Here is a 16502-nt window from a genome sequence, read left to right as displayed (position 1 = left end):
TCAAGATGGAGAAGGACTGGGAAGGCGATTTCAACATAGTGTCTTAGCATAACAGTCTAATACGATAAAAATGGAACTGCGTGATAAACACAGAATCAAAAAATAAAGAAGGGGCAATAAATGGTTTAGTTAGGTTTAGGGGAGAAGTTTTCTATTCAAACTGAACATTGTATTTTTAACTAAGATCTAGGTAGATTATAATTAATTGTAAGAGAACTGACTCAGAAAGAGAAAGAAGGGAGCAAAACACTTTAGAATCTTTCTCTCGTCTGTGGACTTAAAAAAGGATTTCCTAGATTTAAAACAATAAGGAAAATTACAAAAAAAAAAAAAAAAAAAAAAAAAAAACACCAGCTACCACCTTAAGTAATTCCAAGTCCAGGGGATCCAACTCCCTCTTCTGGCCACTTTGAGTATCCGGATGCCTACACACACACACACACACACACACACACACACATACACACATACACACATACACACACACACACACACACATACACACACACACACACACACACACACACGCCCCCCAAAAACAATTTTTTAAAGGCCAGACTGGTCCACATAAAGAATTCCAGGTCAACAAAACATACACAGTGAGATCCTGTCCCAGATAAATAAATCTTTGGGGGAAACAAAAAGACAGTAAATAAAAAAATATTTTAATTCACAGAAATTAAAATAAAAAAATAAATATTAAGATCTTAATAGAGGGCTGGACATTTAAGAGCACATGCTATTCTTGCACAGGACCTGAGATTGATTTCCAGCACCCACATCACGCAGGTCACAACTGCCTATAAATCTAGTTCTAAAGGATCCAATGACCTCCTCCTCCTACACACACACACACACACACACACACACACACACAAATAAGAACTGAAAAAAAAATTTTAAAGAAAATGGTTTTGAATCATTAAAAAAAAAAAGTTCCTAATAATCAATATGGCGCTTTCTTAGAAAATAGGGAATCAATCTCCCCCAAGACCCAGCTATACCACCCTTGGGCATATTCCCAAGGAATGCTCAATCATACCACAAAGGCACATGCTCAGCTATGTTCATAGCAGCATTATTTGTAATAGCCAAAACCTGGAAACAACCTAGATGGCCTTCAACTGAAGAATGGATAAATAAAATGTGGTACATATACACAATGGAGTACTACTCAGCAGAGAAAAACAATGACATCATGAGGTTTGCAGGCAAATGGAAAAAATCATCCTGAGTGAGGTAACCCAGACTCAGAAAGACAAACATGGTATGTACTCACTCATAGGTGGATACTAGACGGAAAACAAAGGATGACTAGACTGCTACTCACAACTCCAGGGAGGCTACCTAGAAAAGAGGGCCCTAAGACACAGGGATCGCCCAGTGACAGAGAAATGGATGAGATCTACATGAGCAAACTGGACGTGAGCGGGGGGTAATGAAGGACAAGGATTGAGGGAAAGAGAGCTTAGGGGAGCAGGAGATCCCAGCTGGATCAAGAACAGAGAAGGAGAACAAGAAAAAAGAGACCATGATAAATGAAGACCCCATGGGAATAGGAAGAAGCAAAGTGCTAGAGAGGTCCCCAGAAATCCACAAAGATACCTCCACAATAGACTACTGGCAGTGGTCGAGAGAAAGCCGGAACTGACCTACTCTGGTGATAGGATGGCCAAACACCCTAACTGTCGTGCTAAATCTCATCCAATGACTGATGGAAGTGGATGCAAAGATCCACGGCCAGGCCCCAGGTGGAGCTCCGGGAGTCCAATTGGCCAGAAAGAGGAGGGATTGTATGAGCGAGAATTGTTGAGACCATGATTGGAAAAAGCACAGGGACAAACAGCCAAACTAGTGGAAACACATGAACTGTGAACCAATAGCTGAGGAGCCCCCAACTGGATCAGGCCCTGTGGATAAGTGATACAGTTGATTAGCTTGAACTGTTTGGGAGGCACCCAGGCAGTGGGACTGGGACCTGTCCTTAGCACATGAGCTGGCTGTTTGGAACCTCCAGCCTATGCAGGGACACTTTGCTCAGCCTGGGAGGAGGGGACTGGACCTGCCTCAACTGAATCTACCAGGCTGAGCAGAATCCCCAGGGGAGTCCTTGCCCTGGAGGAGATGGGAATAGGGGGTGGGCTGGGGGAAGGGAGGAGGGAGGACAGGGGAATCCGTGGCTGATATGTAAAATTAAATCAAATTAAAAAATAAAATAATTTTTTTTTAAAAAAGAAAGAAAATGATTTTGAATCATTAAAAAAAAAAGATGCTAATAGTTGACTGATAATATAAACAAATGATCAATTAAAAAACCAGTAACAAATTTTTTAAAAAAAAGTTTACTCCCGGGAGGATTATAAAATATTAAGTATGAAAACTGAGAAATTTTTTTGGCTTCTCAAACTAAGAGTCAAAAACAATACAAGAATAGAGACGGGAAAGAAAGCAGATGGTAGAAGGCGAAGGGTGGGTAATAAAAAGGTGATATGATCAAAACACATATATACATATGGAAATGTATACTTTATATAGGCTAATAAATAAAAATTATTATACTCTATATTTAAATTCAACAATTAACTAGACAATCTCTTGATGAGATTATGAACAACAAAATCTTTCAAGAAAATCATTTGTTGGGTGTGTGTAAATTGGCAAAAAGAAGTACTGGAATTCACCCCTCCATTAGTTTTACCTTTTATTTTGGAGAAGTAAATGAAAATGCAGACATAGGAATTATATAGAAAATGTTATCGGAGTACTGTTTTTAACCAATGAGGAGCAGAAATGACTAAAGTTTCAGTGCTGGGTAAACAGCACTATCGTATGAATTTGAAAAAGAAAATTCTACAAAACCATGAAGACATGTTGACAGGGTTCTTAATGACCATCAGGTCGCGTCAAATACCTACATAATACTGAATGGTGGAAAAAATGTGCAACATCTTGATCCCAACATTGTTATGATGAATTGAGCCAAGGTAGAAAGAAAGGAATAAAAATGTTAACGGTATTTCTAGCTAAACCAAGAGGCCACCTGTTATTTTTATTTTCTACTATGTGCTTTATTTCATCTCCAGCAGAAGCCATACAGCCTTTTTCATTTTGTGTATGTGATCTAGGCATGTGTATGTGCTCATGTACACACATGAGGGTGGAGTGTTGCACATGCTGGCATGGAGATGGCAGAGGTTAACATCTGATGTCTTCCTCTGTTGATCTCCACCTGCTTTCTCTTTTTAATAGAGTCACTCAATGAACCTGAAGCTTGTTGACTGCACAGGCTGACTAGCCAGCAAGCCCCGGGAGTCCCTGTCTCCTCCCCACCAGCACTGGGATGATAGATGCACATGGTACCAGGCTGTCTCTTTACATGAGTGCTGAGGATCCCTTAGTCTTCATGCTTATTTGTAGCATTTCTCCAGCACCTCATAGTATTTTTGTTTAAAAAGAACAAAAGTAAAGTATTCCTGGATAATCACAGCCAACTCTTCTTTTAAGTTAAGAACACAGTTTGATATTTATTACCAGAGATATTAGAATAACTTAGGATAACTTACTTACCTTACCAACCCAAAAAAGTGTGAACTAACCTACAGAGCTGTGCTTAGGACAACCTAACAGAAGAGGATGGAGAATGGGAAAATGTATACAGACTTTTCACACTGTGTAACAGTAATGTCCAACATCCACTGCAAAATCTCTCAAATATAAAGTTAAGACAAAATAAGGATAAAAGGCAAAAGGAGAATTGCATATTTTCTAAAATATCAATGCAGAAGGAAGCAGAGGGACAAACAGAAATCTGGGTAAGAGGTCTGGGGGAGGGCTTGGGTGTTTCTTGCTTTTCAAGGTGCACTTGGGCTTTTCCATTCTGAAGCCCAGTGTTAATAATTTAATCATTTAGCTACAAAAAAAAAAAATAGGATTTACAAACAGGCCAGGATTGTTACATTTCCAAACACCACCCATCTAAAAATAAATAAATAAATAAATAAATAAATAAATAAATAAATAAATAAATAAGTAAGAAAAAATTAACAAGGAGAGAAAATCATTTACATATTTCCTGGCAAGATAGGAACTGAGTGAAAAATTTGACACAATCTTCATGAAATATTTTTTTTTTTGTTTTGGCCCTTCCTGTTTCATGGACATTGAGTTCCTCTAGTGAAGTTACTCAGTTCCTCCCCATTGGGGAGTTATTTCCATTCTTCTGCCAAGACAATGGTAAGACATGAATGCTCACAGTCATCACTCAGATGTCCATCCATTCATTCGCTGACTCAGCGGTAACTACTTGGTGCCTGACCCACTACAGGCCAAAACAGAAAGGAAATACTCCTTTATAACTCTTTTGAACTTTAAACTACTTTAAATTTTAAATGAAGACTTTAAAATAGATTTAAAAAAATTAGTAGTTTGTCATGGATTCAGAGCTAAGTGAGATGAGCCCCTGGAGATTAGGGAATCCTTTCTCTGCTAGAAAAGCAGCATTCATCTAGCCAGGGCTGTAGCTCAGGGGTAGAGCGCTTGCCCCGCATGCATGAGGTCCTGGGTTCAATCTTCACTCCAGACAAATAAGTAAATCAACTGAAAATTTCAATTACGTCATTTTCTGTCCAATTAACTGTTGCGTGAGATAAACATTTATGTGTTGCACCATAAATGGAACTGTACATTCTATAAACGACCTGTTTTTTGACTGTAAGCACGTATGGTTGTAACTCATATAAACTGTGTTTGAGTCAGAGTCTCATGGTGCCCGGGCTGGACTCAAACTTGCTATGCAGCCAAAGATGACACTGAACTGGTAATCCTCCGGCCTCTGTTGTGTGAGTGCTGCGGTTGCAGATGTGAGAGTATGCTGAGACTATGCTCATCTTAAATTTATTTTGAAATGTTAATGAACTTATAGAACCATTTCATAGTCATGACTTTCTCAATAAATTTCTACTGAGATGGAGTTTGAAAGCATTGAAATTAGAAGCTACTAGAAAAGCTGCTCATTTCTGAAAACAGCTTCAACAGTATTACTGACATATAGCAAAAGAATACGTCCTTGGCTCCTCTACAACACTAAATTCAAAAGAGTGACTTCAGGTAAACTAAATAAAAAAGTCTTTTTACCGGAAAATCTTGTCATGGACCTCTCTGAATAAATCAAAGCAAACATGGTCATCTAAAATCAATAAATTCTCAGAGTCTATCATATTGGGGGGAAAAAATCAAATCCTCACAGGCAACTTTGATCAAGGAGGGAGCAGGAGGGAAAGAAGGTGGGACGGGGCAGGGGGAAGGGAGGGGAGGGGAGGGCAGGGCAGGGGAGGAGGAGGGGAGGGGAGGGCAGGGGAGGAGGAGGGGAGGGGAGGGAAGGGGAGGAGAAGAAGGAGAGGAGAGGAGAGGAGAGGAGAGGAGAGGAGAGGAGAGGAGAGGAGAGGAGAGGAGAGGAGAGGAGAGGAGAGGAGAGGAGAGGAGAGGAGAGGAGAGGAATCAAGAAGCCACTAAAACTATTAAGAACAAAAAGACACCAAGATGAAATGGATTAACCACAAGTTTTTATAATGATTCCAAAAAGCACAGAGAATTATTTACTGGAATTACTCAATGACATGTAATCATGGGGAAATTCCTAACTTCCTGGCCTGTTAAGCATCAAATTAGAGGCTCAAGAAAAACTGTCTGCCTTAACACAGCACGATAAATTTAACCCCATCCTCACAGACGCGTAATATAAACCATATAACCTGTTTACCCAAAACCAAAACAGATTCCTCACCAACAAGGACCACAGAGGACAGTCTTAAAGGCAAGGCGATACCATGTGTTAACTAATGTTAACTGAAAAACAGTAAAGAAAACAGTTCCAACATCAATCAGTGTTTTACATACTAAGAAATGTCATTATAAACTGGGTGTGGTGGCATGCATATGCCTGTAATCTTAGCACTTGGAAGAGGAAGGCAAAAGGATCAGGAATTCAACCTAGTCATCAGCTCCAGAGCAAGGTCAAGGCCGGCCTGCAGTATATGAGATCCCATCAGAAAAAAAGAAACAGGAGGAGAAGGAAGAAAGAGCCAGTCTAACAAAAATTTTGCACTGATTGAATATGACCTATCCCCCATAGCCTTGCATATTTGGGGTTTGATTGAAATTGGGATTTGGGGAAATGACTAGATCCTGAGGACACTGACCTAATAAACAGACCAATCCCTTGATAGATTTATAATAGGATGACGTTTTTGAAATTTAGAAGAGAACAGGAGACGCGTGGGCTTCTTGGAGAAAAACAGATCACAGAGGACAAGGCTGCAGAAGTAGCATTCTCGGCCTCGCCTCCCTCACTTCCGGTCCTCCTCACCTCCTTCCAGTCCACCATGATCTAAGGTACTCTGCCACAGTGATTGAGGAATGCATTGATATCCTCTTTTTTAATGTATATGTTGATTCCTAAGCCCCAGCAGTACCTATGAAACTGACTGAATTTGGAGATAGGGCTGTTAAAGATATGACTGAATTAACCCTGGGCCTGAGCCTAACTTTATAGGTATCCTTAAAGAAGAAGAAATTAAACATCAAAAGTGACACCAGGGATGCATACACACAGAGAACAGAGGCCTGAGAAAGGTGGCCTTCTTCAACCAAGGACAGCAGTCTTGGTGAGACCAATCCTGCCAACAACTTGATCATAAATTTCTAGAACCCCCAACGAGTGAGAAGATAAGTTTCTGTTGCTTAAGCTACCTGGTCAGTTGTACTTTGCTGTGGAAGCCTTAACAAACTAATATAATCTTACTTTATTCCTGGGCATAGAGCTAGACAAGAACTCCAAGCTTCCTTCACAGATAGCTTGGACCATGTGACTGGTCTCAGCAAAAAAAAAAAAAAAAAAAGTGAAAATAAGAGTGATGTGTGACATGGCATGCACTTGATGTGTGACACCCCAAGCATACTCCTCAAAACAGAGACAGTGTCCTTCACAGTGGCCTTCAGAGCCTCATCATGGTGTTCACAACACTTAGTCTGAAACCCCATGAGTTGGGAATAAGAGCTACCACCTGGTAAAGTTAAGTGGGCAAAAAATAGATTTCTACGATAATCAAGCAGTTTTACACTCTTGGGTTCATGGGTTACAGCAAAGATTGCGGATTGAGAGCCAGACCCCTAACAAGGAAGGATGAGGCAGATGGAAGGGACTGGGAATTCAGAACTGCTGTGTCATAAGGATAAAGCATTAATAGTAGCTCTTCACTGGAAGTAGTCTCACCTCCCAAGCCTTTCAACTCAGGGACTGGCAGGGAGAAGCACGTAATACTTCTCCATCTTGCACCATATTTTTGGAGAAATCACAGACCAAGCCAGAATATAACTCTGTGGCATAAATTTTCCTAACAGAACATTAGTTACATGAGGCTCAGCAATTCACGAAGTGTGTCAGACACACCCTAAGAAATCAAGACTGACAAATGGCAATAGAAAACTCCAGAATTCTGGCACCCTCTGTCTGATGACAAGTGGGCCTATCTGTGTTGAAAGCTACCAAGAGAAAGCCTGTGGTTACCAATCCCTGATGTTGTAACAAAGAAATATTTATCTCTGTCTTTCAAGATTCTCAAAGCAAGTGGTAGTGTGGAAGCAATACTTTAAAATTCCATAGAGTCATAAACTACATGGAAGGGAGGGGAGCATGAAATATGAATCAGACAGTCAGAAAAAAAAAAAGTAATATACTCTCTAAAATGTTAGGAGTCGCTGACCTACCTGGTGTAGTTTTGACTCCTAAAATCAAAATGTGCAGAGAAGAAAGAACACTCTAAATGACAAAGTCTTCTAACTTTAGAAAAACGTTGTACGGTTTTTGAAACAAAAGTGATCTCAGTGGAATTCCATGGGCAAGTGTCTGTTATTATTGTATTATTCTCCTGCCTAAAAACACAGGTCTGAAAGCCATCTTTTCCAACTGTTATCCTATTCTATAAATAATGCATTCAAAAATATATGGGCAGCATCAGATGCAGAACTGATGTGGATTTTCCAAGAGGCTGCAACATCTCAGGTTGAGTTCCATCAGAGGAAATACCTCCTTCCCAACCCTTCCCTAGTCGTGGAGGATTTAAATATCCTGTGTCAAGGACATTTTATAGACCCTAACTGGTATAAACACAAAAAATACTGCTACCTAACTGGGAGTAAGTCTAAAAACAAATCTAAGTACACATAGCCTAAGATATTACAATTTATAATCAATGAATATCTTCCTTCCTGACAAGACACTTCACAGTTCCTGAACACACCCTCCACTACTTCCTGATTCCAGCGCCTGATAAGTCTAGCTAGCCACCTCAAATTGCAGACTGGGCGTATGCCTAGCTTTGAATAATTTAAGAAAGCTAAATTTCAAGTCTTAAATTACCTTCCACAATGTTCCTACAAGAAAAAAAAAGTGAGCCAATGGAGTGTAATCTTGAGCTTTCTTTAGATCGCCTTGAAAAAATAAAAGTGACCATGCCAACCAAAACCTAATAAAGACCCCCAGGATTATGAGTTGAGCAATGTCTGTGGAGCCACTACTGTGTTCAAAACACTAGGCCAAGCACTGGCCATGACGGAGAGGATTGGAACACTTGTCCTGTGCTCACAGGAAGACAGGACAGTGAAGGGCAGATGGGACTGAGTCCAGCCATGAGGTGAAGTACAGGCAAGGTGCTATGAGTGCAGAAAAATCGATATCGACTACTCAGGAAGCTGTGGTAGCCACTGTGGAAGAGGTGCCAATGGAATGTGGGGCTTCCAAAGGCAGGAAAGAGCAGGGATGGTGTGGCAAAGTAAAAAGGCAATGTGTGCAAAGTTATCCAAGTATCCGGGGTTATTAGAGGCAATAACTGGCCAGCATGACTGACAGCAGACACCAGTTAGACCTAAGTTTAACACGAAACCCAAAAGCTAAATTTGGATCAAAACAATAAAAACGAAAGGCAATATGCACATCACCAAGGATATAAACTTTATAACATGGGTGACTGGGAGTAGGGGGCTATGATCTAACCTTGATCAATCTAGATGCCTTCATCTAATGACAATGGGAACCTGAGTGGACCAAGACCCAGTCGCCATTATTAAATGAAATCTCAGGCCTTTCCGGAGCTATAGGCCATTACATTGAACAGAGCAAGAACTAATACAGGGAATGGAGAGCAGGAAAGCTATATAATCACAGTCTTCATGAGTTTTTATTATTTTGTGTGTGCAGTATGTGCATGCTCATGTACATATGTGTTGTATACATGCATGTGTGAGTGTGTGCCTGTGGGTGCATGTACCCAGGCATGGGAGGAGGCCATGTATGGAGGCCAGGGGTCAAGACAGGTGTCTTTCTCTACTGCCCTCCACCTTCCTTCTTTCTTTGAGACAAGGTCTCTTACTGAACCTGGAGCTGCCATTTGGCTAGACTGATTTGCTAGCAACCCTCCAAGATACACCTGTCTCCGACCTTCCCCTCCAGTGCTGGAGATACATACATGTCACCATACCTGGCTTGTATGACAGTGCATGCAATCCAAACTTGGGTCCTCACACTTGCATGGTGGACATTTCACACACTAGGCAATCTCTATAGCCCGGATCATGAATTTTTAATTGGGATGTTATCAGGAACGGTTTTCAATGTAAAAGAGGTAGTTTCTGCCACAGTAAACCTAGCAGAGGCTAGACAGGGAGCTTGGTTGCTTTCTCCTCCGCATTCAGCACCACTGAGACTATAAGTAGCCTATCCTGATGCTACTAGCATTAAATTAAATTCTCATCTTTAACCCATCACCTGACCCAGTAGAGGCAGCACAGCAATTACCTCATTCCACAACTATTTCAGTCCACATACAATCTATACTAATTAAACTAGTGTGTTCTCGTTCTCTCTCTCTCTCTCTCTCTCTCTCTCTCTCTCTCTCTCTCTCTCTCTCTTGTGTGTGTGTGTGTCAGTGTGTGTCTGTCTGTCTCTCAATTTGCAGGATTTCAGCCAGTCATCTCTGTAAAGGCAGGTTCTGGGACAATGCACTGACCACAAACTTCCTACAAGTTTAATGGCTTCAGAAAATAGGAAATGCAGTGAAGCCGATGAGCAACACCTCTTTAGCTAGTCTTCAAGATTACCACACAGTTGACACCCTGCTAAATAAAATACACTGAGGAGAAACCACTTGTAAATAAATAAAACCAACGGCCATCTGTAATCTTGTAATCCCAGCACTTAGGAGGCTGACGCAGGAGGATCACAAATTCAAGGCCCATCTAGGCTATACAGCAAGACCCTGTCTCAAAACAAGCTATGCAGGTAGGCCCAAAGACCGGTACGTTTACCTAAAAGGTATTGAGTTGTATCACTCGTAGCTTTATAATCAAATACAAAGCTATATACTTTGTCAAAATTACTGCCATTTCTTTATTAGGAGTTTGAGTTGATTAATGCTAGCTAGCTTCCGATCTTAATCATTCACTCAATGAGTAAATGTTTTAGCGCCCTCTACTGGCCACTTGTTACATACTCATCAGCTCCTAACATGACCTTCTCCAAGGTGCAGGTGCTCCTAAGACAGATGATGGCCACAGCACGGGTCTCCTAACTCCTTCTTAGGAGCTATCACAAAGTGGGGAACCCTGGGGTGCTCTCCTGACACCGCTTGTGGATAATTTCCATCCTAGCTGACGGATTCCACAAACACTAACCTGGACAAACACTCAAACATAAGCATCATTTCTACACTCAGAGATGTGCCCATTCTGCCTACCTGCTTCACCTAACAGCACTCTGGTGGGATGGTGGCACCTGGAGAAACCAGCTCATCTATCATTTGTATAAACAGAAGTCATTAAAAAAAATAATAATAATAAAGGAATTTTGGCTTGGAACAAGAACAGAATTTCCAACCAATTTCTGAATGACTCTAAGCAAACCTTTGCTATTTTCTACTATGTACATGTGAGATGTAGTCATCTCAGGATTGATGACTATAAATGGAAATATCAATAGTTTCTGAAAAACTATTGAAAATGTTCTAGGTTCCGTCGCATGGAATATTCAGCCCAAATATCATTCTTTGTGTAAAACAAACAAGCATCTCTGTGTCATTGGTATGTAAATTTGTTTTCATTTTAATAAATGCTAAAATTACATATATACTAAAAGCTGCTTTAAAATAAATTTCTTTCTGATCTATATTACCAGTAAATGTTTGACTCAGATACCTATATACCAGGTTCATGTAAAAAATTTTCAGGCAAAGGAGTCATGAGGAGAAAAAAAAAAGGTCTGATATAAAGAAGAAGGTCCCTGAGTAAAATCAAACACTAGCAACTGTGGACTCTTTACATTCTCATTGTCTGGATCATTTTCTTTCAGGAAGCAGAAAAAACGAAAGGCAATATGGTTTTCATTGTTCAACAGCAGAAACAAAGCATGGCGAGAGAGGTAAGAAAACACAAGGTGGAAAACATCTTCTTTCTATAATCTACCCATACCAAACTACTATTTACTGATCAATAAATGTGTACTGGTTTGAGCCGGGCGGTGGTGGCGCACGCCTTTAATCCCAGCACTCGGGAGGCAGAGCCAGGCGGATCTCTGTGAGTTCGAGGCCAGCCTGGGCTACCAAGTGAGTTCCAGGAAAGGTGCAAAGCTACACAGAGAAACTCTGCCTCGAAAAACCGGAAAAAAAAAATGTTTACTGGTTTGACATTACAAATTCAGCACAAACATATAGAAAACATTAAGATCTAAAAATAATCCCTGCCGTCACAGATCTCACAATCTGGTTGAACGTCAGGGCTGGAGAGATGGCCCAGTGGTTAAGAGCACTTACTGCTCTTGGAAGAGGCCCAGCACCCACATCACATGTCTCACAACTCTCCCTAACTCAGCTCCAGGGATTCTGACGCCCTCTTCTGGTTTGCATGCACTGCATGTAAACAAACATGATAAATCACCCAAAAAAATACATGTCAAAGGAAATAATAAGAACCAAGTGCCATATCCTTAAAGAAAAGGATTCCCTGGAAATCCCATAAATACATACACATATAACACATTTTCTTATGGAAACATTATCATCAAAATATTAGTCATGATGATCTCTGATGGGATTTCTGACTCTTTTTTTTTTTTTTTTTTTTGGTTTGTTTGTTTTGGTTTTTTTGGTTTTTTGAGACAGGGTTTCTCTGTGTAGCTTTGTGCCTTTCCTGGAACTCACTCTGTAGCCCACGTTGGCCTCAAACTGACAGAGATCCACCTGCCTCTGCCTCCTGAGTGGTGGGATTAAAGGCGTGCGCCACCACCGCCCAGCTTCTGACCTGTTTTTAATTCTTTAGATTTTTCAGTGCTTTTGACAATGAAAACATAGTGTCTTAAAGAGAACAGAAAAAAATTAGCACTTGATCAAAACCTTAGTAAAGACACCACTTAAAAAAATAGAGTATAGAAAATAGAAAATAACCTATGATATAAACACAGTTACATGAAAATACACTGAGAGAAATCATGTAATGTTATTAATGACTTCTGTGCCTAGCGGCTACAGTGATTTTTGTCCTGTGTTTTTTCATTTTTCTAGTACTTTTATTACACACACACACACACACACACACACACACACACACACACACACACGACCTTCACTTAAAGAAATTCGAACACGTGCAACTGTGTGTGACCTGAAATCACTGTGAAGAGTGAAATCGAGCTTTTTAACCCTGAGTCACAGCTTCTGTGACTGCTTTTTTGTGACTGCAGCAGCCCAAGCACTCAGGCAGAGTGGCTGTGTGTTCCAGAGGCCAATACAGTCACCACCTTGGTGGAGAACAAGAAGGCTCAGCTGGTGGCGAATGCCTACAACATAGACCCCGTTGAGCTGGTGGTCTTCCTGCTTGTCCTGTGCGGCAAGTCGGTCCCCTACTGCATCATCAAAGGAAAGGCCAGGCTGGGGCGGCTGGTCCGCAAGAAGACACGGACATGCACCACTGTAACCTTCACACAGGTTAACTCGGAAGACAAGGGTGCTCTGGCTAAGCTGGGGGGGGGGGGGGGGGGTTAGGACCATTTACAACGCCAGATATGATGAGGTCCTCTGCCACTGCGGGATAATGTTTCTGTGCTCTTTGTGATTGGTTTAATAAAAAGCTGAATGGCCAATAGCTAGGCAGGAGAGAATAGGCGGGACTTCCGGGCAGAGAGGACTCTGGGAAGAAGAAAGGGGAGATGCTAGTGAGACTCTGACAGACGGGACAGAGCAGAGGTGACTGAGACACATGGCAGATCGTAGATGAATAGAGACAGATTAAGTTATAAGAGCTAGTTGGGAAAAAGCCTAAGCTAAGGCCCAAGCTTTCATAATTAATATGAAGTCTCTGTGTCGTTATTTGCAGGCTGGCGGTCCCTATGAGAAAGTACTACTACAGGTACTAAATCTGTGACTCGCATTGCCAAGCTGGAAAAGGCAAAGGCCAAAGAACTTGTCCCTAAACTGGGCTTAATGTCCACTGTATGTTTTCAGTACATGAATATAATTACAAAATTATCTTCCATCTAAAAAAAAAATTTAAAAAAAAAAGAAAAGAAAAAAGAAATCTAAACACTAAACATTTATTCATCCTTGAGCTGGTTGGTTTTGTTTGTGTGCATGTGTGTGTGGGTGTGGTGTGTTTTATCAACTTGATACAAGCTAGAGTTATCCGAGAAGAGGGAACCACAACTGAGAAAATGCCTCCATAAGTATGTGCTGTAGCTGGGCGGTGGTGGCACACGCCTTTAATCCCAGCACTCAGGAGGCAGAGGCAGGTGGATCTCTGTGAGTTTGAAGCCAGCCTGGTCTACAGAGTGAGTTCCAGGACAGCTATGGCTGTTACACAGAGAAACCCCATCTCAAAAAATAATAATAATAATTAAAATAAAAAAGATTTGCTGTAGGCAAGACTGGAGAACTTTCTTAATTAGTGATTGGTGTGGGAGAGCCCAGCTGATTGTGGGTGGTACCACCCCTGGGAAGGTGGTCCTGGGTTTCATACAAAAGCAGACTGAGCAATCTTGAGGAACAAGCCAATAAGAAGAACCCCTCAGTGGCCTCTGCTTCAGTTCCTGCCTCTGGGTTCCTGCTGTGACTTCAGTCAGCAAGTGTCACCTCAGAGCTGTAAGATGAAATAAACCCTTTACTCCCCAAGTTGCTTTTGGTAGTGGTGCTTTATTACAGCAATAGAAACCCTAACAATCTTCATTTTAAATTTCAAAAGATCGTTTGTGAAAGTACCTTAAAGCTAACCATTTCCCCAGTCGCGTACCTGGAATGAGCGCTGTACTGATAAGGATGTCCACTTCCTTGCACTGCTGAGCAAAGAGCTTCATTTCTGCTTCAATGAACTCTTTGGACATCTCTTTTGCATAGCCTCCTTGGCCCTCACCAGATTCCTTCAAGTCCACCTCCAAGGGTTCAGCACCAAGAGACTTGAACTGTTCCAAAGCTGCAGCTCTGGAGTGTGGAAGGGGAAACAGTAATTAATTAGACCCCTGTTATATACATCAAAATCCTCTTTACACATACACTTTAAGTCAGTGGTTCTCAACCTTCCTAATGCTGCAACCCTCTACTACAGCTCCTCATGTGGTGACCTACAACCATAAAATTATTTCGTTGCTACTTCATAACTTTAATTTTTTTCTATTGTTATGAATTGTAATATAAATATTTTTGGAAATAGAGGTTTGCCAAGGGGGCCATGACCCACAGGTTGAAAACCACTGCCTTAAGTAAACCCTACATAGTGAAAGTCAAAAGTTTATTTTGCTATCTCTGGCTTGACTGTTTCAGTGACTTTTTAGACATAGGCAGTTCTCACATACTTTTTCTTAGGAGAAAAAAGAAGAATCCCAATTCCTATTTAAACTAAAAGAAGAATGTCACTATGGCCAATATTAGTTATAGTCCTTTTGGTCCCAATATTGATAAAGATATGACATTTGATATACATTGAGATTTGATATCACGCATATCACACAAGTTGAGGTTTTTTCATTTACAAATGTCCTGAGTTGGTTCTCATTGTGAGATTTTCCCACATAAATGACTTTTATTAGAAATACTTTATAATTTAAACAAAGTGATTTGGGGGGGCCTCAGTTCTCATAAATTCATAAACTGATTTTAAAAAGCAAACAGATGTGCCTGTAATTCCAGAATTGGAAGGAGGATGCAGGAGGATGACCAGGACTTCAAAGAAAGTCTAAACCATATGAGATGGTGTCTCAAAAGAAAACTGTAAATGAATAAATGATAAAATGTGAAGAGCCAACATATTTAAATTATGTGAAATATATTCAATTTAAAATAAATAAATACCACACAATTAGCATATTCTGGTTGGAAAAGATTTCAGTGGAGGAAATCACTAATATCTCTGCCACTACAATAAATCTCACACTTCCTTAATAACAGCAATCACTAGAGGTGCTTACAACAATTACAAATATAGTCATTGAAATACTGTATATAAAGAAAGATATTAACTAGGTGTAGTGGTTTGAAGGAGAATGTCCCCCACAATGCTCAGCTTCCTGCTCCAGCCACCACGCTACCACTCTGTCTTAAAGGACTCTTCTCCCTATGGAACCATCAGCCCAAATAAACTCTTGCTTTTATAAGTTGCTTTGGTCACGGTGTCTTATCACAGCAACAGAAAAATACCTACTACATTAGAACTAGTGGTACACACATGTAACAGGGCTGATGCACAATCAACTCACAGAGACTGTGGCAGCATGCCCAGGGCCTGCAGCAGTTCCAAACCAGACAGCGTCCCAGCACTTGAGATGGAGAAGTAAACAAGAGCTCCCATGCTCAACCAAGAAGCTATCTCTAATTATTAAACTCTCGGCCGGGTGGTGGTGTGGCATACGCCTTTAAAAGAGAAACCCTAAAACTCTCACAGTGAAGCCTCAGTGGTTATACAAACTTAAGGGCAGGCCCCATGCTCAGCAGCAGATGCCAAAACAAAATGAACTCAAAGGTATTTTTGAGATATTTTGGCTCATATTGTTTTGTTTGGGCATGTTCTACCTTACTAGTCTTTTGCTTGTGTATTATGGTTTCTGATTTCGTGTTTTTATGGTGTGTGTGTATGTGTATGTATTTCTCATGTTCTTTGTTTCCTTTTTTATTATTTTCTTTTGTGTGGGGGGAGTTGTTCATTTTGTTTTATTCTTGTTGGTTTGTCATTTTGATTTGCCTATTTGTTTTCTTGGGGGGGGGGCATGAAGTTGGAAGGATGGGGAGGTGGGGAGGATCTGAAAAGAGATGAAGGATGGAAACCACAATCTGAATATATTTTATGAAAAAAATCATTCTCAATTAAAAAAATGAAGTCATAAAATCTTCAGGAAAATGGATGGACTAGGGATATTAAGGAAGGACACTCAATCTCAGAAAGAAAAAATAATAACCTTGTGTTCTCCCTCACATTCA

The 16502-nt window shown here is 40.6% G+C and overlaps 1 protein-coding gene and 1 non-coding gene across 6 annotated transcripts in view; one reads left to right on the top strand and one right to left on the bottom strand.

Moving 5' to 3' along the window:
* The window catches only part of Nnt (nicotinamide nucleotide transhydrogenase), a 91973-nt gene that overhangs the window by 50754 nt on the left and 24717 nt on the right, over window positions 1–16502 (bottom strand). For all 5 annotated transcript variants that reach the window (XM_059276094.1, XM_059276096.1, XM_059276095.1 and 2 more), the window contains exon 7: window positions 14326–14513. In XM_059276094.1, coding sequence (XP_059132077.1) covers window positions 14326–14513 — 188 coding nt within the window. The remainder of the gene's footprint in view (window positions 1–14325; window positions 14514–16502) is intronic.
* LOC131922089 (small nucleolar RNA SNORD36) lies at window positions 12689–12754 on the top strand. The gene has a single exon (XR_009382200.1). It is a non-coding gene; the product is annotated as a small nucleolar RNA SNORD36 (small nucleolar RNA).

This window comes from Peromyscus eremicus, chromosome 11, assembly GCF_949786415.1.
Source record: "Peromyscus eremicus chromosome 11, PerEre_H2_v1, whole genome shotgun sequence".
NCBI classification, from domain to species: domain Eukaryota; kingdom Metazoa; phylum Chordata; class Mammalia; order Rodentia; family Cricetidae; genus Peromyscus; species Peromyscus eremicus.
Note: the sequence above shows the minus strand (reverse complement) of the source record. Positions and strands in the feature narration are given on the sequence as shown.